Source organism: Syngnathus typhle, linkage group LG2, assembly GCF_033458585.1.
Source record: "Syngnathus typhle isolate RoL2023-S1 ecotype Sweden linkage group LG2, RoL_Styp_1.0, whole genome shotgun sequence".
NCBI classification, from domain to species: domain Eukaryota; kingdom Metazoa; phylum Chordata; class Actinopteri; order Syngnathiformes; family Syngnathidae; genus Syngnathus; species Syngnathus typhle.
In genome coordinates this window covers 9,940,539-9,962,700 of record NC_083739.1, presented here as the reverse complement: position 1 = coordinate 9,962,700, position 22,162 = coordinate 9,940,539, and the positions used below count along the sequence as shown (strand labels likewise).

The 22,162-nt window shown below is 43.2% G+C and overlaps 2 protein-coding genes across 2 annotated transcripts; both read right to left on the bottom strand.

The window, feature by feature from the left end:
• Window positions 1-619: 619 nt before the first annotated feature.
• On the bottom strand, window positions 620-7,000 carry LOC133150472 (natural resistance-associated macrophage protein 2-like). Its single transcript, XM_061273018.1, has 16 exons — window positions 6,878-7,000; window positions 5,199-5,291; window positions 4,784-4,932; window positions 4,466-4,591; window positions 3,919-4,038; window positions 3,715-3,821; window positions 3,568-3,638; window positions 3,428-3,495; window positions 3,022-3,177; window positions 2,783-2,941; window positions 2,610-2,696; window positions 2,340-2,459; window positions 2,107-2,256; window positions 1,639-1,712; window positions 1,403-1,556; window positions 620-1,238 (listed from the first exon to the last, which is right to left on the bottom strand). The coding sequence occupies exons 1-16, from the start codon at window positions 6,897-6,899 to the stop codon at window positions 1,131-1,133; spliced, it is 1,764 nt and encodes a 587-aa protein (XP_061129002.1). The 5' UTR covers window positions 6,900-7,000; the 3' UTR covers window positions 620-1,130.
• Window positions 7,001-7,715: 715 nt separating this feature from the next.
• marchf9 (membrane-associated ring finger (C3HC4) 9) lies at window positions 7,716-18,953 on the bottom strand. Its single transcript, XM_061273025.1, has 4 exons — window positions 17,668-18,953; window positions 12,016-12,171; window positions 10,437-10,629; window positions 7,716-9,118 (listed from the first exon to the last, which is right to left on the bottom strand). Exons 1-4 carry the CDS (start codon window positions 18,010-18,012, stop codon window positions 8,787-8,789), a joined length of 1,026 nt encoding a protein of 341 aa, XP_061129009.1. The 5' UTR covers window positions 18,013-18,953; the 3' UTR covers window positions 7,716-8,786.
• Window positions 18,954-22,162: the final 3,209 nt, after the last annotated feature.

Genomic DNA, 22,162 nt, shown 5'->3' with positions numbered 1-22,162 from the left:
GTTTAAAAATAAGTGCGTTGGCTCCTGAGCCCTGATCATTTAGATGTAAACCAGAATGTAACTCAACGAACGTGTTGTATCATTACACTCGTATACAGTACTGCATTTCTCTGATCAGCCCGCACTGCCTCCATGTGGCCAAAGCATGAAGTGCAGGACCCACAAAGCAAGTACTAAGTACAGCAATGTTGGTGCGGATTAAGAAACGAGTTGAATTCGTTACATGGCCACGTTCGTAGCTCATAATACTCATATCTCAAATCCTATTATCCCGTCAAAATAAATGCAAATAGCTATCCAGCCTCCAAAATGTATTTCAATGAGTATTTCAAAATAGCACGGACGTAAAGAAAATAGACAATCATATATTATATGATATTATATATAAAATTGTTGTCACATTATATACATCAGAGGAACAAACATTTCAGTCGGAGGTATTCGGTTTACATTGTTTCTTTTACAATTTTACTTATCTGAAATAGTAACTACCCCATTATGACAAAGGAGTAAGAAGCATGTGTTTTCAAATGTAGAGAGAAAAAGTCATCAAAACATTTTACGGAGTAATTCCTAATTTATTGTGGTCCCACCATTGTAATAGACAAAATCCGCAAAGTAGCAACCAATAGTATTTATTCAGTGTATTTTTTACCCATATTTTAAAGTATCACTCATATAGTACTTCAACGAACAATTTATGCATGTTAGGTGCAGGCGTTATTTTTGTGGCGATTCATACATTCAACACTCGGCTTGGCACATAATCAGGAGTTGAAGCCGATCATCGATCAGCAAACTGAAAATAAAAATCCGATCAGAAGATGGACCAATCTGTCCAATCGATTTAAAACAATTCATTTGATAACTGTTCCGTCGACCCTCGCTATTCCCCGACAATTGGGACCGGCCCTGCCCACAAATAGAGATATATATAGTGAGATTTAAATAACTGACGCCCAAAGGTAATGACAAAGCTGAAAACGACGATAAACATACATTGAAAATGAAATATATACTATATATATATATATTTTTGACTGTATATGCTATGAAACTTTATCGGAGATGTGCAGTTCAACATCACCTGTGAGGCGACCTTTGACCTGCTCAAACATGCACGCATTCCTTCAGGACTCAAACTCCAGCTGCGGCTCAATAAAGACGGCAGCGTCGTTCCTTCTGCGGCCGCTTGGATCCAGGCAGTGCACACCGAGAGCAATCAGGCACAACCACGCCTGCACAAACAAGAGAGCAGCAATAAATAGTCCTAGTTTAAAATCGTTTTTGCACCTTGCATTTCTACTTATAGTTGGGGATGAAGAATGAACCCCGGATTCTCACTCTTATTTCATTTTGCTGAGTGACATTGGCTTGTCAAAAAAAAAAAAATGTTACCTACCAAGTATCCCACAAATGCCAGATAGGCTACAGACAGGAAGGCAGTCAGCACGTAGAGCCACACATGGCTGAGCGTTGATACGTAAAGCACCACAAAGTACATATTGATGGCACACACCACCAAGATGACCAGGCCGCCCCAGATCTTAAAAAACCTGCCAAAACAACATGGACTCAGAGTTTGCTTCCAAGCAGACGCAATCTAATCAATGCTGATGATGGCGGCGGCGGACTCACAATCCATTGGCAAAGTCCTTCATGACGGACGGCAAACTGGTGAAAGTTAGGATGGGGATGAGGGCAAACGGAAGCTGTGCGACACAAAGAAACTTTATTCGGACAAAGAGAGGTTCATGCACCGTTATAAATATATAGTTTTTCTTTTTCCTGTTTGCAGGTCCTGTTTAATCTAATCTACAGTAAAACAATGCAAGATAATCGGGGTAGAACTAAATTACAAAGCAGAAGTTGGTTTAAAAAAACTGACTTGTACATTGCATTAAGAAAATAAATCAGATGAACATTTTAGGTTTATCCTGAAATTTCACCCAAAAACCCATTATTGCCATTTTTTTAGAGAGGACTCTGTGTATAGGTCCAAAACAAAACCTACTTTACTCCCATCACATGTTAGAAGAACGGAAGATAGAAAATGTGTTACTCAGCTGCTCCACTAGGGTGAGTTGCATTTTAGCGAAGCGCGACCTGCATGCTCTGCATCACGTTGAGTAAGTCATTCATGCCAGTCAGATGTTGCACGTCCTGAAAGATGGCAACCAGCAGCGTGGGCACGATGGCCAGGGAGCGGGTCAGCGACACCCGAGCGAAGCGAGACCAGCGCAAGTTTAAGAAACCCTGCGGAATTAAAAAAGACGCTGTCATTCACGACTGTGCAAACGAGAAAAATATTTGTCACAACGCTCGGCTTGTGCACTGACCTCCATGACAAACTGGCCGGAGTACGTTCCTGTCATGGTGGAGCTCTGACCGGCCGCCAGGATGCCAACAGCCCAGATGTAGAGGGCCGCTGGGCCAAAGAAACAACCCAGTACCACTCCCTGAACACAAACAGAGGCTTCAAGCTGCAACTCTAAGCTTAGTGTCAAACTAAATATAAAATGAAGAGAATTACACATTTAGGGCTGTCATCATTAAATATTTTTGGAATCTATTGTCCTGAAATTTGCTTGACAATTACAGGTATATACCCCTTTGTAGATGTCCACTTCTAGAGTGTGGTTGTTGAGTGGAAACAAGTGTGAGTGAGGACTCCCTGTTTGGTTGCAAACGTTATTCTGAAATAAAAACGGCAAACAACTGTAGGAAAGAATTCAGAGAAAAGCAGAGAATGGCACTTCAAGTTCAAAGAGGAGAAACTCACCACTTGCACATTTGTGCGGTCGTAGAAGGCCTCTGCAAAGATGGCCACCACAAACACGTTAATGATGAAGGACACCAACAAGGCTATGCAGGACTCGATGAAGAAGTACTTGTTGGCCTCACGAATCTGATTCTTGCTCGACCGATCCACTTCTCGAGACTGAAAAAAACATTTGTGACCACCCGCCGGTTAGCTCCTGCGCCTTCACAGGAAACAAGAGCATCCGCGTCGACCTTCACCTTGACGAGAGCAGAGTGAAGGTAAATGTTGTGGGGCATGATGACAGCTCCCACGATGCCCACCGCCTGGCCGAGTTGGACGGCGCCGCAGTCTTTGCAATATGGCACGAACATCCCCATCAGCAGCTGGCTCTGGTCTGGACTCACGGTCACGTACTGGTTGAAAGGTGGAGAAGAGAGAGACGTACGACTGCCTTGTCAATCTCTCAGTCACCAGTCCAAGCAAATTCAAATGTCAACAGCATAACTAGTCAACGTTCCCTTTATTTGGAACCATCCTCAACATAGCAGTGCAATTGTTGTGGGGGGGGGGGGGGGAAGAAATCTGAAGATTTTGATGTCATTTATGTACTTACTGTTGTCAAATAGAAAAGGAAGCAAAATGTACATAAACAAATGTTTGTACCTCATATCCAAACGTGATGGCCATAATCGTGATCAGCAAACCGAAAAAGAGTTCCAACCTCCTCAGTCCTGCATGACGAGCAGACAAATTTTGTTCCAAGCACATGTTGTCTGGCATATTTTGACATCCAAATCACTTACCGTACTTGTCTAAAAAGAGGAAGCCAAACGTGTCGATGATTGTGATAAGGACGCCAGCCCACAATGGAATCCTGTCAGCAATCGTAGCAACGAGAGCGCTAGGCCACAATTTGAGAAAAAGTCCAATGTTTTTGCACGAGTTCACACCTGCCGGATGAGAGGAGATTAAAGGCGATGGCGCAGCCAATCACCTCCTGCATGTCGGAGCCGATGATAGCCAACTCCACCATCAACCACAGGATGACGCGTGGCACCTGCACACATGCCGCGAATGCAAAAGTCTCCCCACTTAGGTAATACAGCAAACATGCAGACATACTAATGCAGCTGAGATATTGTGTGGTCTCTCACGGTGTGGTAGTGGCGATGGCAGACTTGGGCCAGGTGCATCCCGGTGACAACGCCCAGCCGGGCAGCCAGCCTCTGCAGAAGCAGGCCGATGATGGTGGCCCCCAGCAACACCCACAGAAGCTGACAAACAGGTCCAAAACTATCATTGTTGACCCTCCAGTGATGCTGGAGTGAATGGTGGATGGGGGCCATGACAATGCGTAGCCCCCCTTTTTTTTTTTTTAGCAGGCTTTGCTCTTCTGCATATGTCAGATTGATCTGTTTTTTCTACATTTAATCATTTTATTTTTATGTCTCATGTAAAAGGCTTTTGAAATGACTGGATTAATTTGTGGTATTTTCTGATTCTGGTTGATTTAAACCATTCATATAGGTTATTTGAAATATTTTGGGGGGGAGAGCCAATTGCTTGCAGAGCCAATAGGGGCTTAGTCCCAAACCCCTGAGGATAAGTAGTTTAGTAGTGTAGTTTAGTAGTGTCGACTGCTGCTTCTTAGATAACTTTTAAAAAATCAGGTATTGAGTCTTTCAAAAAGAAGATCTGTACCTTAAAACCAGCCTTTGCTCCAGACTGAAGGTCCGACTCAATGTTTCCCGGGTCCAGATAGGCAATACTCATCAGGAAACCCGGCCCGGTGAAGGCCCACAACTTCCGCAGACTAAAGCCCCTCTGCTGTTTAGAGGAACACGTACAGAACCGCAGATATGACATCGGGACTTTTTTCCCCCCCCCCGTCATATTCAATGACATTCAAATTGTTAATTTGTATTTTGTGCTCACATCAAACATAATTTGTGGTCACAAATGAATAATCCTGTTTTTACATGAAAGCTGTGTTATTCATGCCAAAATGATATAGATTACCTCAGTGTCCTCTTGGGGTACAGGGACCCTCTCCTCCAAATAAGTACCAGAAGTGGCTCCATAGTCAGGACTGTGGAGGAAGGCACCCTGGTGTGTGTGTCCGGTCTGGATCACAAACTTGTTTCCGCAAACGCCAGCCTCTGAATTGTCTGTCACATGCCCAAATTAATTTAGTCTGCCTTTTATCATAGGTGATCTCAATGCAACAATTGGGCATCTTCTACGTTTTTAAAGGCATGAACTTTATGTCATGTCTGTCTTGCCATTACATCGTCCACTTTTTGCCATAGTAAGGGTATCAAAGTACCTTAAAAAGATAAAGTAAGGAGGTCCAAATTCTGGTAAGTTGACAACACTAAACAATAATCACCCATTATTGATGTGTTATATGATGATTTTAAAAAAAAAAAGCCACCTTGTGTGTTGCCATCTTGTGGTTCATTATTGGAACCATTGGGCGGCAAAGAGGAGGCGTGCAGATTCTCAGGTGGGGGGTCCCTTGCCCTGGCTGAAAGCACAAAGGTAATCCTTATCAACGTTAACTTCAACACATGCACGCACACACACGCAAAAAAATGGCTACTGTATACGCTGACATTCGTCAACGCATAAGCGATGCACCAAAACTGAATTCATGTCTTCTCTAACGACCCAAATTCTGTCATGTGGCCATACTAAATGTAAACAAAGGATTGCAGTGAATTTTCACACCTCTTCAGTGATTTACTGAAAACTCACCTATTTGCAGTTATATTTTATAACAAGCTGCGGCAAGATGGCGCGGAGGTTTTGGCAAATATAAAAGTGGAACAGTGTTCTCCTGCATCTTTGCTCTTTGCTCCTCATGAATTCACTTATTGATTTGGGGACTTTGCTCTCTGAAATGCCCATGATGGTGCCAACGGCCCGGTTTTCATGACACACAGTAAAATGTTGACGTGACACATTACTACTGTGAGGCAACTATAAAAATCCTTAGTGTATAGCTGTGCTCGGTCCTTTCACGGTAGTGTATTATATTTTACAACAGATACTCTTTAGCAATAGGTCTTGAATATACAGTTGCCCACTCTAATGTTTGCTAATCTTACAAGTTGTAATTTGGTATTTTTTTATCACATGTAGGTTTCCAAGCTTCATTGAACATCATTTTAAATTTGAAAAATGTCACAGCACACCCCCAATCTTAAATGTTACCAAAAAAATGGAAATAATGATGATCTCATTTTAATTTATTCAGATATTTGGTTAATAGTTCATATGGACCTGTTTAGTGGAACTTTGTAATTAGTCTGTTGCATAAATGCAAGAGGTGGACACACAAGCCAGTTATGGAAGTTTCCCTCTTTCACATACAAGTTAAATGATCAGGGTAATTATCAAGCTTCAACAGAATTTGCTGATGAGCTGATCACGGACATAGATAGATGGAAAAAAAATGGGAATATTTTCCATCCCTAATGATCTGGACCATGGATGGTAATAGCTGCTTAAATGCATCTATTGAAAATAATTGAATGAAAAATATGAAAACAGAATTTTACATTTTCTATTTTGTTTTGAAATAATTGGCTAGTGTATTATAATTAAATTAGAAATAGAAAGAATCGTACATAATCTTTCATATGTTTCATAAAATAAACAATTTCACGTTTCTTTCCAACAGATTCAAAGTTTAAAATCAAATGTGGCCCTTGAGCACAAATTATTCCCAATTTCTAGATTATAAATAGAACATAGGCTCAAAAACAATTCCTCTGATCTAAATAGGGGGAAGGAGAAAAACGGCATGTGCATCTTTATGGAAAAGCAAACTCACCTGATCGAAAAAGCCACGTTCCGAATAAATGCCAGATTCTTTGTTGTTTCTGTTAAACGGTGAAATATGTAACTTTCGTAGTAGAAGAGGTGGTTGAGTTTAGAAATCCCTAAACCTGATCCTAACCCCGAGTAAAACGTTTTCCCACTTTCTTGACGAACAATGAACTAAGGTTCAAGTCGTCAGCCAAAACCTTTTCCTCTCTTGTTCAATTTGTGACTGACAGATATAGTGGAAAGACGGCAAAAAGGAAAAGTATTAGAAAGCAAACTCACCTGGTCGGAGGAAGGAGAACATTCCGAACAACTGCCGGATTGTTTGTTATTTCTGGTTAGGCGGGGACATTTTGAGTTTCGGAGGAGGAGGAAGTATAAATTGAAAGGGAGTTGAGTTTGGACATCGGCCCTGAGTTAAACTGACCCCCCCCCACACACACACACACACACCCACTACGAGAATGAAGTCATGTGAAGGTGCTCATACGAACATTCTTTTACGTATTTTAAATGAACCTCAAATTATTTTCAACATAATTATGATTATAATTGTGCCATTAACCCACATTAAAACCTATCCCGTTCAAGTTATTTAGATGTGACACCACCCTATGACTGGGACACAAATAAATATGTATATCTTCTTCGAAACAAGAAAACACAAAAAAAGATCAATCCTACAACAATTCAAATATTTCTTCCAACAAATTTGACATTTACACAAAGCATTCAAATTAAAGAGCAAAGTAACAGATCCTCCTCTGCAGGAATCCGTCTTCCGCATTAAATTGAACCTATCTAATCATTTTTGTTTGTTTCATTTCATCTTTTATGTGTGTCTGTATGTTATGAAGCTACTCCCTTTTCTTACCATTTCAGTGAAAGTATTCATTGAAGGCAGTACTTGAATTTCAATCATGCACGTTGAAGCAGAGACAGAGTCGGAGTATTAAGAGATAATTTGATCTCTGGTTTTAATCCAATTGTGTACTTATCAAACGGGCGGGACTCGGCACACAGCAACGGCAGCAACAATCTTCAGTCGCTATCTTAAAGAGCTGTAAAATACTGCCTGGCTTTCGTCCCGTTTACAAAAAGTTGGTGCACTAAAATCTGATGGTTTGAAAGTGTTTATTTTGGCAAGCACCATTCGAAACAGAGCAAATTTGTGTTCATGTTATGTGATAAATAAAATGATATACCCATGCAGAATTCCCTGTGAAATGTACATTTCGTCTCTGTTTGGCGGAAACCTGTGTGTATCATACAACTTGAACAAAGCAGTGCCTGGGAACTCAAAACAAGCCTTTTTTTTTTCTTTTGAGTTCCTGTTAAGTTGTCATTTTGACAGTTTGGGTTTCCGCCCAACAGCGACCATATGTATTTATTGCAGAGAGATTATGTCTCGTTGATTTCTCTATTATTATTAGTCATTCATTCATCTTCCGAACCACTTCTCCTCACAATGGTCGCGGGTGTGCTGGAGCCTATCCCAGCTGTCTTTGAGGGGTAGGCGAGGTACACCCTGAACTGGTCGCCAGCCAATCACAGGACAAACCACCATTCACACTCACAATCACACCTATGGACATTATTGTTATCAGTTTCTTCCTGTTTGTTTTCTTTCTGTTCCGTCTATTGGCCAGCATTGGGAAGCTTGTTCAGATCAAGAATTGGACATACTGGAGGTGTCTGGAAAGGCTTGACATGTATGTATGAGTTACATGGTTTCTTGATCCGTACAAAATTGAAGTTGGAGTAGAAAACAAAAGCAGGAGAAGAGATGCAAATGTAACGCGAGGATCAACCGAAAGAGAAAAGTCTCTGTGCATCCTGATATTGAACTGGAAAAAACATCTCATTGTCTCCCATTAGGTTAAAAAGACTGTTTATGCCCCCCGCTCCCCCCTCGCATCCTTCCATGATGTATTTTAAACATTTTTTGTCATTTTTTTTTTTCCCCCCCACCACTTCCTCCATTATTGAAAAGGAGCATCTGGCTTCCTTTTAGTTGTAAGAAACAAGTGGAGAACTCCTGGCGAGTGTCTCGGTGTGATGTTGATGCTCCGGGCGTCACTTTGCCTCCTTTGCGAGTCCATTTACTATTTCGGCTTTCATATTTGATAAGGTGTCCTTCCGTTCATATGTAAGGGCTCAAAGAGGAGTTCTTCCGAGGTCCTTCTGGGCCTCATACGGTGGTGACCCTCATCACCACCTCCCGATTAGCGGCGGCCCCGATCCGCGGGTCGTTGGGCCGCAGCTGGCTGAGGATGTGCAAGATGGTGTAGCCGCAGTGGTGGTTCAGAATAGTTCTCAGCCTCCTGCCCTGGCGGCCCGCGCTGCCACCCGCCAGGCCGAGAGGAGTCCCGCGAGCGCCGCGGGCCCCCGCCTTGCCGCTCAGGCTCACCGGGTCGCCCAGGTCCTTGGCTTTCTCATAGTTTAAAACTTTCCACTGCTGGTTGACGGCCTGCCATCGCTTGAAAATGCGATAGACTGACGAGCCCTCGTGGATGATGAGGCCTGCGGGAGGAAGGAGGAACTCTTCAGAATGTTTGGTTGTCGCTAGCTTCTTTCTGACCCACGGCGTATTTAGCTAGTGACCCCGAAATAAGCATTGTCAACTTCTAGTGTTTTACTTGAATACCGTGGTGCCTTGAGATACAAGTGACCCAACTTGGGAGTTTTTGAGATATGAGCCATTGAATTTTTTGCTTTGACTTCCAAGCACAAAACCGAAAGAACTGTGATCAATTCTTCCAAAAAGAGTCTTCAAGCTGTTTTAGGTCACTCTCATCTGAAAGTTACAATCAACAACATAACCTGCACTAGCTGAACGCTAACATTCATGGGAAACGCCACAAGCACGCGGCCAACAATTAGCATCTATGCGGTAACCCTTTACGCAACATATATCTGAACAGGAATGGTGCTAGAATGTTTAAATCGTGTGTTTAACTATTTCTTTCCATCTTCTTTTCATAAATTAATCGATTGAACGGACAGATGCTTCCTGCGATGGAAGCACATGTGACGCCACCTGCCCCGCAGGACCAGATCGCTCTGTGACATCATCAGCATTTGCTTCCTTTCAACGTCCTTGCGGTCTCCTACCTGCACACCATCTGCTTCTTTCATTTGGCTTCCGTGCAACGTTGTGTGACCTCAGCGAGGGCCACAATGTGCACTGAATACAAGTAACGAGTCATATTTGTATTCATATTTCTGACGGTGTTTTGTTACACAAGTTGTTGCATAATGCATCCACTGGTCTATGTAATGAGAACCACAATGAGAGCTCTTGTAAACATTGCGCCCTTAAAAAGATGATAGTGCTCAGTTTTGACTCATAACAGATATGTTTTTTTGCCTGTTTTATTTTACACTGTTTGACAGTGATCCTAGACTTTCAAATAATTCGGCTATTTTTGGGCCGGGCCGATACCAATCACCTCCAATAATTAAATTAAATAAATTGGATGGATTGGTTCATCTTCTGATAGGCTTGGTGATTGGTCATGTTTTTGTTTTTTAAACTTGCTGACCGGCTCCAAAATCATGATTGTGTAAAGTCGACCCCCCTGCCCCCTCCAATGCATTTCAATAGGCATCAATTATAAAAAAAAAAAGACTAATAAAACACATTACACATTCTTAGGGCAACTGAAACAGATTCATGGCATTTCCTTTCATTTCAATGGGAAAAGATTATTTGATATGAGAATTTTGAGTGAAAAACATGGTCATGAAACAAATTGATCTTGCATCTCAAGGCACCGCTGTACATCTCTGAAAATACCTTTCGTATCGGACTTTACTAGTTTGTGTTTGCGCACTTTACCTATGCAGACGATGTCCATGAATCCGTACATGCCGTAGCAGATTTGGAAGAGCAGGTCCTGCCGTTGCCACTTCGCCGAGGGGCTGAGGGAGGACCAGATGAGCCAGGAGATGCTGGCGATGAGGAACAAGGAGCCCAGGATGATGGCGGCGATTTGCACCTTCTCGATCACCGTCAGAGAGATGGCCTGCCACTGCACCAAGGAAACACACAGACAGTCATGCAAAAGTACTAAGTGGATGCCATTGAGGATTGAGAACCTTTACTATTTTGGTGGTACGACAAGAGGATTTAGTTTGAAGCATACGCGAACCCTAAGAGAGATACGATCTTTTGCTAATGAGCTGTATTGTTGAGCAGAACCAAATGATCTTTTAGTTTCAAAAATGTCATTTTTGTTTCAAGAAATGAGACAAAACAACAAAGAAAAACTGTAACCAAATGCAATGGAACAGGATGATTTTTTTTTTCAGTGTACATTTTCACTGATATCAAACTTTTCCAGAAAATTCCTGTCAATTTTTATTCCATTGACATGGCCAAATGCTTTGTTTCCTGGCTTCCGACTTGCTCGCATTTCCATGGCAACAGCCAGCTCAACCAATCAGAGAGCTGCACACATGCACTTCATAGTGTGCAGGGAACCTTGTCCTCCTTCATACAAACATGCTTTTTTTTCTCTCCCGACCGAAGGTTGCACTATATTTCGTGGAAACATGCAGAAAAAGAAGATCAAAAAGAGATGAATAGATGAATTGATGGATGGATGCATGGATGGATGGATGGATGGATGGATGGATGGATGGATGGATGGATGGATGGATGGATGGATGATGGTAGGTAGGTAGGTAGGTAGGTAGGTAGGTAGGTAGGTAGAATTCGTGCCCCGTTTACAAATTGCAACACAAAAGTGTGACATCACCAGCAAAAAATAATCGGAGATTCTTTATTCAAGACTCAAGATGGCAGTTTCGCCAATTTTCCAATAAACTAATCTGTGCTTGTCAGTTGAGATCAAAAGGTAGCCTGTGTGTGTTTGATAGGCTAAGTGAGTGATAATAGTGATAATTTCATGTCAGTAAATGTTAAAAATGTAGATATAGAACGTCATTCGTCATTAAAGTGAATTAACTTTGATGACACTCATCACCCTGTCTTGTTCATAGCTGCCACATTTAGTGCAGGCCGTCTTGTCTCATGCAGATGAGGCCCTGCTCATCCCACCTCCTTCTTTGTGGTGTGACCATTGTGCGGAGAAAGTGGAGCAGCGCCGACATTAAGGTTGCACAATGAATCGAATTTTCATTGTCACCACCATTTTGGTAATAATCACCATTAAGATAATTGTCGGTGAGCGGTCAAAGCTTTTTTTTTTTGCCTTCAACTACAAGGACGCGAAAGCATGCTTAAGGCTTGTTCCTAAATAACAAGAGAGCGAAAGCGATTTAAAGTCTGTTTTAAAATCTCACAATTGGTTGAAGACAGTTAACGTAAATATTGTGGTCATCGTTTTGCTCAGGCCATTTATTCAATGGGACAGATGAATACGTACATGGGAAAGTTCAGGGCGATGTCATACCTGCAGAGGATTTTTGGTGCTGATGGCCAGAACCTGATACTTGAAGTAGCAGAGTTCACAGCTCCAGGAGCCCCTCTCGCTGATCCAGCGGATGAGGCAGGGCTGATGGGTGCAGCGCACCGACCCGTCACACCGGCACGGGCTCAACAGCTCTCCCTGCAGGACAGGATTGGTATGACAGCAAGTCAGGAAAACAATCAAGTAGACTCGCTTGAAAACAATAAGCGCTGGGTTACTTCCGGCTAGCAGAAAGTGAATGACATGAACTGAAATGGCAACTTTGTGTGTTTGTCTGAGGTCAAACACGGCGATACAAATCGATGTTTACGTTTAGCATCGATGCCAATAAATCGTAGAGCATTATATCGATTCATCGATGTGTATCGATGAATCGTTACACCCCTATAAACGAACATTTGGAGCAATACTAAAGGTTAGACACATGTTTCTTCAATTCAAAAGTTTTATTTGGACTTTTAAATGTTTTTCTTTAATTTGGACAAAAATCCGCGATGTAGTGAAGCCGCGATAAACGGAACGCGAAGTAGCGAGGGAAATCGCTCGTGGCGTTATTGCGATGACGATATTTTTGCGATATATTATACAGCCCTTCTTTCTCGCCCTTAAAGAGGTCAGTCACATCAGGCATGACTGACTGCCAGCTTAATCGCTCGTTTTGGATACACATGAAAGTCTGAGTGAGCATATCCACCTGCGTGTAGCTGTTGTGTGGCGCTAAAAAGGAAGGATGAGGAAATCCATGCTCATCCAATGATTGGCTAGCGGCCTGCTTACGTGAAGTAGCACTCCACTGTTGCTCAATAACGTCGGCGCTCTCAGTGCTGATCGAGTATCACGCTTCTCCTAAGATGGAATCTTTCCTCGGCACTCGCCGCGACTCTTAAAACAAAGCGCTCGAGTGTCTCGGAGACCGGAGGAATTGTTTTGATCATGCTCGCTTGCTTGCCTGCCTGCTTGGATTTGTTCATTCAAAACAGTAGTGGGAAGGTAACCAAGGACAAATACTTTGTTAATGTCATTAGATTGATTTTGAGTTTTTGTTCTTTTCATTTTGGCTGACAATCTGAGCCAAAATTATTTGTTTTCGCTTTTAACAGATATCACAGCATCTTTTTTCTCATCTTCACCAAATCTACTCTTGACATAAATATAAAGATGTATACTGAAATATATGACTAATTTCATGCTGCCCAGTTGACATTAAATTTGTGGTTAAAATTTATATTATAATAAAAATAAAGAGGGAGGTTTGCAGACGTACTATAATCTGAGTGTTTGCCATTTTGTGAGTTTGACACTAGCACAATGAATGAATGCTAAGCAACATTTATATTTCATAAATGTCATGATCATAATGATATGATGAAAAATAACAACGAATAAAAATTCTGATTTCTTTTTTAAAAAAACAAGTATTTATCACACTCACCACACCTCCCTATTGACCGTTGGCCTTCGCAACGTGTATTGGCATATTTTCATCGTAACCAACTTTTGAGGCTTTGCTAATGTGATTGTAACCATAACAACAGACTTGACACATCCTTGCATCATTTTGATGAGCACATAATTGACACGTCGATTTTCTTACAGTACAACGTTACTGAAGTAAGTGAGTACCAGCCATATTCTGACAAGATACTTTTGCGGACAAGTCAAAAAAAAATATATATATACATACACGATAGACATTCTACAGTCAATGTGAACTCTTTGTCAGGTCCGTGATCCTAGCACTACTACTGCCACAAAATTCTACAATTTCCCATCAACATTCATTTAAAAGGAGGAAAAGATCTTTGGCTGGATGGTTGGATAAAATTGAAAGTGAATTTCTTTGCTCATGCACATGTTCACATTTGAGGAAGATCTGCAAATCTAAAGGTCAAATGTGTGCTCACACTCAGATAAAAATAAGTCATCCATCATTTTAATGCATGATCACTTGGGCTTATACTGTAGCAAATGAGAGTGAAAGGTGTATTGGGAGATGACTGCTCCCTTGGCGGATGAAGTCACAAGACCAATTCTGGACAGAAAAGTGCCACTCTACATCGTGACGTTGTGATGCTACTTGGGCAATGCCATTTTTTAGGTTAGCAAGACCTTGGTGCATGTAGCAAGAGTGTGTCATAAAGCCAGTCAGTCTCTGGGAAAACGAGGCAGGGAGTCAGTCGACTGATGCTATTGTCACCCCTCCCTGCCTTGCCACCCACCTTCAGCCTCAGCGTCAATGTTTGCAAAGCAAATGATGGCTGGAAAACAAGCAGATGGAACATCTTTTATCGTATAACTCATTTCCTTGGCCTTAAATAGTGAATGGTAGCTTAACTAAACCGGTTGCTGGCCTACCTGACATTTGGATGGCAGTCACGATTAAAATTGTGACTGGACCATTGTGCGAATGATAGATTACACCCTGACGAGCCTGTCAGGACTGATATGCGCCGCCTGTCAACCGGCCCAAGCTAAAATAAACCCCTCGCTTTTCATCTTGGCTGTTAGCTCAATCAACTGTGCTGCCAAATTTCATTGTTTGGTCTAATTTAGCGTTGGTTTAAAGTCCATTCTGGTAGAGCGCATGCAACGCACTATAGCTGATTCAATTTATTGAGAGATAACAGACGTTTTTTTTGCCCTGGCAACCAATCAATTGGCCGAGAATGTGATGGCCGAAAAAAAAAGAGTTTTTTGGGTTTACTATAGTACTACTTTTTACGGACCACACCTAAACCCGATTATCTCCAGACTTGGTCAATAAACTCTCTGATGAAAAACAAAGCAGGGCCAGCCAATAGTTTATAGTTGCTCATTTTGAACCAAGGCACGACAGTGGTACCGAGAGAGCCAACAATTTTTGAGGTGTCAAAAATTCGGATCTAATTAATGAGACCATGCAGATTTTTTCAAACGGAGGCTGACATACATTTGTCAGAAGGGCAGCCCACATGTGAAGGCATGACGCCTGCCAGTAATTGGCCCGCTGACGGCCCCCATGCAAGACCTCTTCAATTATGAAATAAAAAGAAAATGGCAAACGTGCACCCTGCCTGCACCAGGAATACTCTTAGCACACGTGAATAAAATAATATCAATATGACCACTCCTATAAACTGTTGTATAGGACGCTAACTCTCAAGTGATGGGTCGCGGACCCAAAATGTCTCTCGTCCCTTTTTTCCAGAAGTCTGTATTTTCGAATGCTATTTTTTAAGAATGCATTTTCTTTACGCGGATTAACTTGAGGGGGCAACTGAGCTACAATTGTAAAGGGCGTACAGGTCCCATCAGCTGAGAACGGGCGGCACAGTGAACTGAGCTCGTTCTTTGTCTGGAAGTCAAAGCGGGCAGCTCGAGACTGAGTCACGTTCCCGTAGAGACCAGACGTTGAGGCGCACGAGAGCGAGCGTACCCTTAAGTGTCGTCCGCTTTACTACGCTTCACAAGACAAATGCACACAATGAGGTAGATGTCATTAATTAGCACATGGGGTGTAATAACTCGTGTGTACATGGGAGAAGTGACTAAATGGAAATATCCATCTGCGCTTCTGCACCATTATCAAGTCGTCGCCTTATCATCTTGGCCTTCAGGTGGATCTGCTGCCGCTGAGCACATCAGGTGACAGACACGAACCACAGATGCGCACCATTACATACGCTTTTGTTTTGTTTCAGAAATGTGGGTAAGTGCCAAAGCGTTCCTACGGCGAGAGAAGTGAGAGGTGTGAATGACAGGCGGTGATGGTCCGTTTATTATGACTCATTTGCACTGCGTTTGTTTGTCATTGCGCAGATCTAATTGGCTAACTTTCTTTGTTGCTATGCTGGCAGGGTGGCGAATGTTCCTGCCACTCTTCCAACCCGGATGAGTTTAAAAACAACATCGGCATACGCGCTTTTTCGTCGCTTGTCCGCATAATGGGTGTCCGTCGAGGACGGACAGAATGACGGATTGGCAAATCTGTCCTAAGTGCCTACCTGCGGTTATGGAGAAAATGTTACCCCACATTTCTTAAATATCTTAAACCCCCTCGCCCACAAAGCAAGCTCAGAATCATGTTTGAATGTCCTAAGTTTGACTTAATTCCGCATTGAATAAAATGAAGCAATTCTTCCTGGATCAGATCGAGCTGGGTCCTCCTCTGCACTCTCCTCTTTAGCCCCTGCCACAGGTATCCAATGAGGTTGATATCTAAGGGCTGAAATGGCCAGGGGGGGCCCTTGATTCTGCGTCTGGTGAAATTTTAAGTATATAATTCTGCAATATGAATCAAATTTATTTTAAGTTTTTTAACATTTCTTAACTAGGGGGACTGTATGTGCGTCTTTTTGAATCTGAAACCTTTTGAAATATTTATTATCAGGGGCGCAGCTACAGGATCCACGAGGGGGCAAGGCCACCGCTTGTCACTCTAGGGCCACCAAACTGGCCTAGGGGGAAATTTTGATAGCAATGATTTTCTTGCCATATTCACATCTATGCAGTATTCTTAGACCCCTCGATACTCTGCCCAAAATCTATCTTATAATAATTGCACATTTAAAGACTAAAACTAATAATCAGTCCAACGAACTGAACATTTGCACTTTTATAAAATAGGTCCATATGTAAACATTGTGTCAGCACTAAAATGTATTTAAGCGCTATTGGGGAATGGGCGGGTCTACGTCACAGGAGGCAGGCAAGCGTCGTAATGTGTATAGTTTCCTGGCTTGTCATATTCACTTGTCACCTCGCATCTGAAATGGTGATTCACTGCCATCAAACTCATGTGCACATTCCTACGCTTGAATCTGCTCATTTCTTGCTCTTTTAAGTGTCAGCCATGGAAAGGATCATCGTTTTGGGATGTTTTCAGATGTTGACGTGGGCCCAAGTAGAGAGGCTGGTTGATCCCTGTTATTTTGATATTAGAAGCGACGTCTGTCCAATGATTTACAATTCACTTCTTATACGCAACATCAATCAAACTCATTCATTTCACACCATAGTAAGCACATAAGATAGCTAAGGAGTGATTGTTTATCCATCCAGTCATGGTTTCGTGAAATGAAATGCACCCATAGGCCAGGGGTCACCAAGTCTGGTCCTCAAGGGTTCCAATCCGGCCTGATTTAGATGCATCCCCAATGCAACACACCTGATACTGAGACTTTTGTGTCATTGTGCTTAATTAAGCTCAGCAAAATATTGCTGTTTACTGTGATGGGCACTGGATTTGTGTGAATTTTATTTCCTGAAACCCAGACTGTGGTATGATAAACAATGACAGACGCATGCACGGCCACCCCTCAAGCAGGTGTTGTTTACCCCACAGAAAAATCTCTAGCTACGCTGCTGATGATTATTGTGTAATTTCATTCTTTTGTGTTAATTGTTATTGTAAAATATTATGTTAAATCTCGCAATAACTTTCCACGTTAATTCGCGAAACTTATCACGTTAAAATGTCCAACTTCGCACATGAACGTCAAATGAGCACCCCCTCCAAAATAAACTTCCGCATCTTATCGGCTTGGAGGAGAAAAGCCCGATAAACTGTTGTTGTTGTTGCAGCTGCTGACGCGTGATGTAAGAAGCAAGGCGGTTGGAGGATGGAAGTTGCAACAAAGCGAATGAACGCAGTACCTGCTCAAGGCCTTGGAAGCAGATCCTGCACTGAGGGCTCCGCAGGCTGCTGGCGGTGCTGGCGAGCGAGACAGCGTCCAGGCCCACTTGCAGCTTGGGCTCCTTGTCGTCGTAGGCCTGCAGGCTTCGCGGCCGCGGCTCGCTGCTGCCGTAGTAGTCCTCTTCGTCGTTGCGCGAGCGGCAGTCAACGAAGGGCGGCCAGCCGCAGCCGCCCATCCCCAAGCCTCGCATGGCGGCGGCCGAGCGCTCGGAGGAGGAGCCACCGCCGGACGGGCTCGATTCGGATCGCATCAACACCAGCACTTTCAGTTCGTTTAGAAACATGCGGATCCGATACTTGAACATGTTGGGCCGCTACATACACACGCGCACACGCACGCCGATACACCAAAAGTGCGCCTGGATGGATGCGTGTTTACGCTCCTCGCTTGGACAATTCACGCGCTCACTGCCGGCCAAAAAAACGAGCCATGTGTGCCAAAAGCCAGCGTCCATTCCTCACAAAACACGTCCCATATCATTTGTCTTGTGTCGGGCAAGCAAACAAGACAGCCGGCGTTCATGTGCAGCGAGCAGCTTGCAGCAGCAGCAGCAGCAGCGACGAACGCGAGACGAGAGAAGGACGAGCCATCATGTTCGCTCGCCGAAGCAGAAGACAGAGCGACGCCGACGCGGGCGACTCGACGCGGGCTGTGCAGCACCACGACCACGACACGCCATCCACGCGCTCACATCTGGGAGCCTGGGCTACAATCATCATCCGACAAAAGAGCCAAGCGGGCCGAAGAGAGACTTGCGAGCTGCATGGCGCCTTCAAGACAACAAAAGAGTCACAGCGTCCGCCTTCACTTTCTTCCTCAGTCCATCTCCTCCCAAAAAGACAATCATTTGCATTTTCCGGCAAAAACAACCGAGTGCTGCCCGTCTGCCACCCTCGCCGCCATCAAAGGTGGAGGAAGGCGGAAGGGGAAAAACAAACAAAAAACACAAGGCACCCTGCGGTTTTATTCGGGCTTCGAGTCCGAGAACCCAGAAGACCAAAGAGGCGTCCCACAGCAACAATGACACGCCAGCAGCAGTAGCTTCGATTAGTGGAGAGCGCGTCGATGCTCCTGATCAGGATGCTGCTCGCTCGTTTCCCCTCCTCCAAATGGTCGCTCTCCCATGAAGCTAGTTCCGGAAAAAGTGTGCTGACATCCTGTCCACGCACAAAGACTTTTATTTATTTCGATTTCTATCGAGAGGGTGGGTGAAGCCCTGCGAGAGGCGGTCGGCGTATTGACTAGGCGCTGTCCGTGGTGCTGATGCCCCACCCCCTCTTCGCTGACGTGCATGCGCTTGATGCCAAAGCGGGGTCTGCCCTCCCTTCCTGTGGGTCACAGCCAGCTAGTTTCGGGCGCCCTCAAATTGAACAATACAGAACAAACGGCTTGCTTTGCAAGGTAAAACCGATCAATGACCATTTCAATCAATCCGAGCAACAGAAAGGTCAACTCATTAGCCAGTACATGTGAACTCTTATGTCTGAATTGACAACGCATATATTTTACAACCTGTCGAAATCTAAATTGCGTTCATGTTCCAGCTCACCTCTGAGGAATTGACCTGACCAAATATCCTGATTTCAACTGACACTTGACACTGAGAATCACTCTACAGATCGAGAGATCATTAGGTGTGCTGTGCTAAATGATCCAACATCGCAAGCCTTCATTTCACAAGAAGTTGGTTCTCCGCCGTATCGTGCATATGATTGGATTATGACCTTCACATCGATAGAAGTAATCAAGCAACATCATTTTCTTTCATGAGCAATCATTTCTATTTCGACCACACCATTAGAATTCTGCCATAAGTGGACGGGAGTTTGAATCTCACATCTCGTTCGGAGTTGGCATTTTAGGTCGATTGAAAAGAGTTTAAATTGCTGACATGTTGGCAATCTTCGCCGCTTTAGTTTGAAGGCGGTAGGAGTAAGAGCAGTGAAAGCGTCTTGGTCTCATTTGTCAAGATGGCCAGACAAGTTAATTAGAAAAACATCAGAGGCGCGAGTGCAAAGGTCACTCTCATCTGCTGTTTACAAAGAAGACGCCGCCGTCGGCGCCTCTTCAACACTCAGCATTCTGCTCCATGGCAACGTTTGGCACAAAATGCCCTGACACGTTGATCGCCATGGATTTTTCACACTCTGTTTGTTGCAAATATGGATGTAGCCTTTCAATGCGACATGTATTCTTCCCATGTGCCAGAGTTAGCAAATTTGTATGGGCATCCACAATGAAGACAAATAGAAACATGTGGGGTTAAATCATACAAATTAAATTGTTCCAAATTATGAAGGCTCATGCTATATTTAGTTCCCCCGAAAGCCCCAACATTGTTTAAATCAATGAAATAATGCAGATTTGATGAACAAAAATGATGATGACAGCAGTACTTATTTAATTAGTGGTTCAAAATGATGATGCAGAAATATTAAATAAACAAGGAAAAGTATTGGGTGGGTTAGCTTGCATGCAGCTTCTCCTTCTTCTAAGGAGCTATAGTTCCCGAGACCGTTCATTATATCCGATTGAATTGTCTGATTTCGAAGCAGATTGGGTTGTTACAAAAATCAGACATGCAGCTTTGATACAACATGAGTCATTTTATAATCGTGGCTTTAACAAAGACACCATGACTCTACGAATTGATGTCTATGCCGGCGGCTGCCTGACTCAATCATGAGTGTTTTGTTTCCTATTTCAATTCTAAATGTTTGCGCGGATTGACAACTTGTTGCGTCTTTGCCGTTTGAAGTGCTAGCCGAGAGAAAAAAGCCCGGGGATCAACATTCATTTGTTTGCTTACATCAAATCACCGAAGACTTGCAGGGTGCCATGAAAAGATTCAAAACAACATCAGGTATGACGACTTCAACGTGCAGAAGAATGTGTAGCCAGATAAACGTTAGCTCTTCAGCATAGTGCAAATGATTTATTTCACGACACTCTTGTAAAAGAGGTGACATGATGTACTTCATTACCGCCGTAAGCCACATTTCCCCGATGACCAGCACCGCTGCTCCCCCCACACGCACTCACGTCGGCCTTCTCTCCGACAAGCAAGTAAGCAGCATTCCTGCCCTGTTTTATTATTGATAGGCCTTATTGACCTGTTTGTCTTCCCCCACTGAATGGGAATGATTTGCCTTCTAGTTTGTCTTCACTGAGCTGTGAAAACAATCTGGATTTTCATCCAGAGGAAGAAATAAAAGCACACCACTTGTGCTGCTGTATATGTTGCAGGCTGGCTGGAATAGGGACGATATTCTATGTAGACCAGGGGTGCCGAAAGATAACAGACAATGTTGACTTGGATGTTGGCCGACAGTGACCATCCAAGTGTGCATTTAAGAGATTATTGATCGAGAACCTCCTTTCAATGTCTGCTCAAACACTGCGCTTGTACAGGGAGCTTTTAGCATCCACTGCGACTGAAACGCGTACACTTCATCTGCCAGTCCCACATTTGCATTTGATCAGGACTAGTTTTGAAAAATTGCGGCAGGTTTCCACGAAGAACAAAGTGACGCAGAGGGCCGGATCTGGACGACACCCTTGCAGATGCATCGTTGTCGTGTTTAGAGAGCATCTTCTAAAGCTTTCAGAAGACAGATGGCCATCTCTCTCTCGCTCTCTCTCTCTCTCTCTGTGCAATCCTCCACAGCTAATGCCAGCTAAAGCGCCCGTTAGGCATATGGGCCCGTATCGCAAGGCGGAGACTGGCATAGGATCCACATGAGATTCGGAAATGCTCTCAATAGCTTCCAGGGACGTTCTTACGTGTCAGGAAAATGAACCTAGTGGTCAGGGGCATTGGTCCAGCATGTATACACACACACAGACACACACACACACACACACAGCGTATTTTGGGCACCATAAGGCAGACTTAAAGGCTTTTTTTTTTTTTTTTTTTTTTCAACCAGGGGTACTTTGTTCAAAAATATATGGGTCACTACTGAACCATTTTTAAGAAACTGCACAATAACCTAAGATAGAAATGTTTTTCCTAGTCTGGTAAGTTTCATGAGTTTTTGCCTATGTTTAGACCCCATGAAAAATTTCCTTTGCAAATGGTGCATCACCATGGCAACAAAATAAAATGCTTTCAATTACTTCATCTTAAACATTTTCAGATGAAACATCTGTATCTGTACATTCACATAGCTCACGTCATGCACATTTTAGGGTGTAGCTACCAAACACTCTTGTACATCTGAGGGTGTTACATATACCTCTCAATTTTTGTAGGTCAAACCTGCCGGGACATGGATTCATTAAACCTCACTATAGATCCATCTTTTTTACACTCGTGCATGAAATCTTTTTTGAGTTATGGGCAAAGTTTGGCGAGGTTTTGTTAAGGTTTAGTTCTTCATGAATGTAATTATCTATTGAGAACATCGTTATTTATGAAAACGGGGACCTCACAGTGATCGATAAAAACGTTT

Excerpts from the sequence above, each read along its gene's own strand:
- LOC133150472 (XM_061273018.1), bottom strand. The coding sequence starts at position 6,899 with ATGTTCTCCTTCCTCCGACCAG. Across the intron at positions 5,292-6,877 it reads GTTCTCCTTCCTCCGACCAG|CCAGGGCAAGGGACCCCCCA; the intron begins GTGAGTTTGCTT and ends TTGTGCTTTCAG. Across the intron at positions 2,942-3,021 it reads TTCACTCTGCTCTCGTCAAG|TCTCGAGAAGTGGATCGGTC; the intron begins GTGAAGGTCGAC and ends TGTTTTTTTCAG.
- marchf9 (XM_061273025.1), bottom strand. The coding sequence starts at position 18,012 with ATGTTCAAGTATCGGATCCGCATGTTTCTAAACGAACTGAAAGTGCTG. Across the intron at positions 12,172-17,667 it reads GCTTCCAAGGCCTTGAGCAG|GGAGAGCTGTTGAGCCCGTG; the intron begins GTACTGCGTTCA and ends CCTGTCCTGCAG. Across the intron at positions 9,119-10,436 it reads CATGGACATCGTCTGCATAG|GCCTCATCATCCACGAGGGC; the intron begins GTAAAGTGCGCA and ends TTCCTCCCGCAG.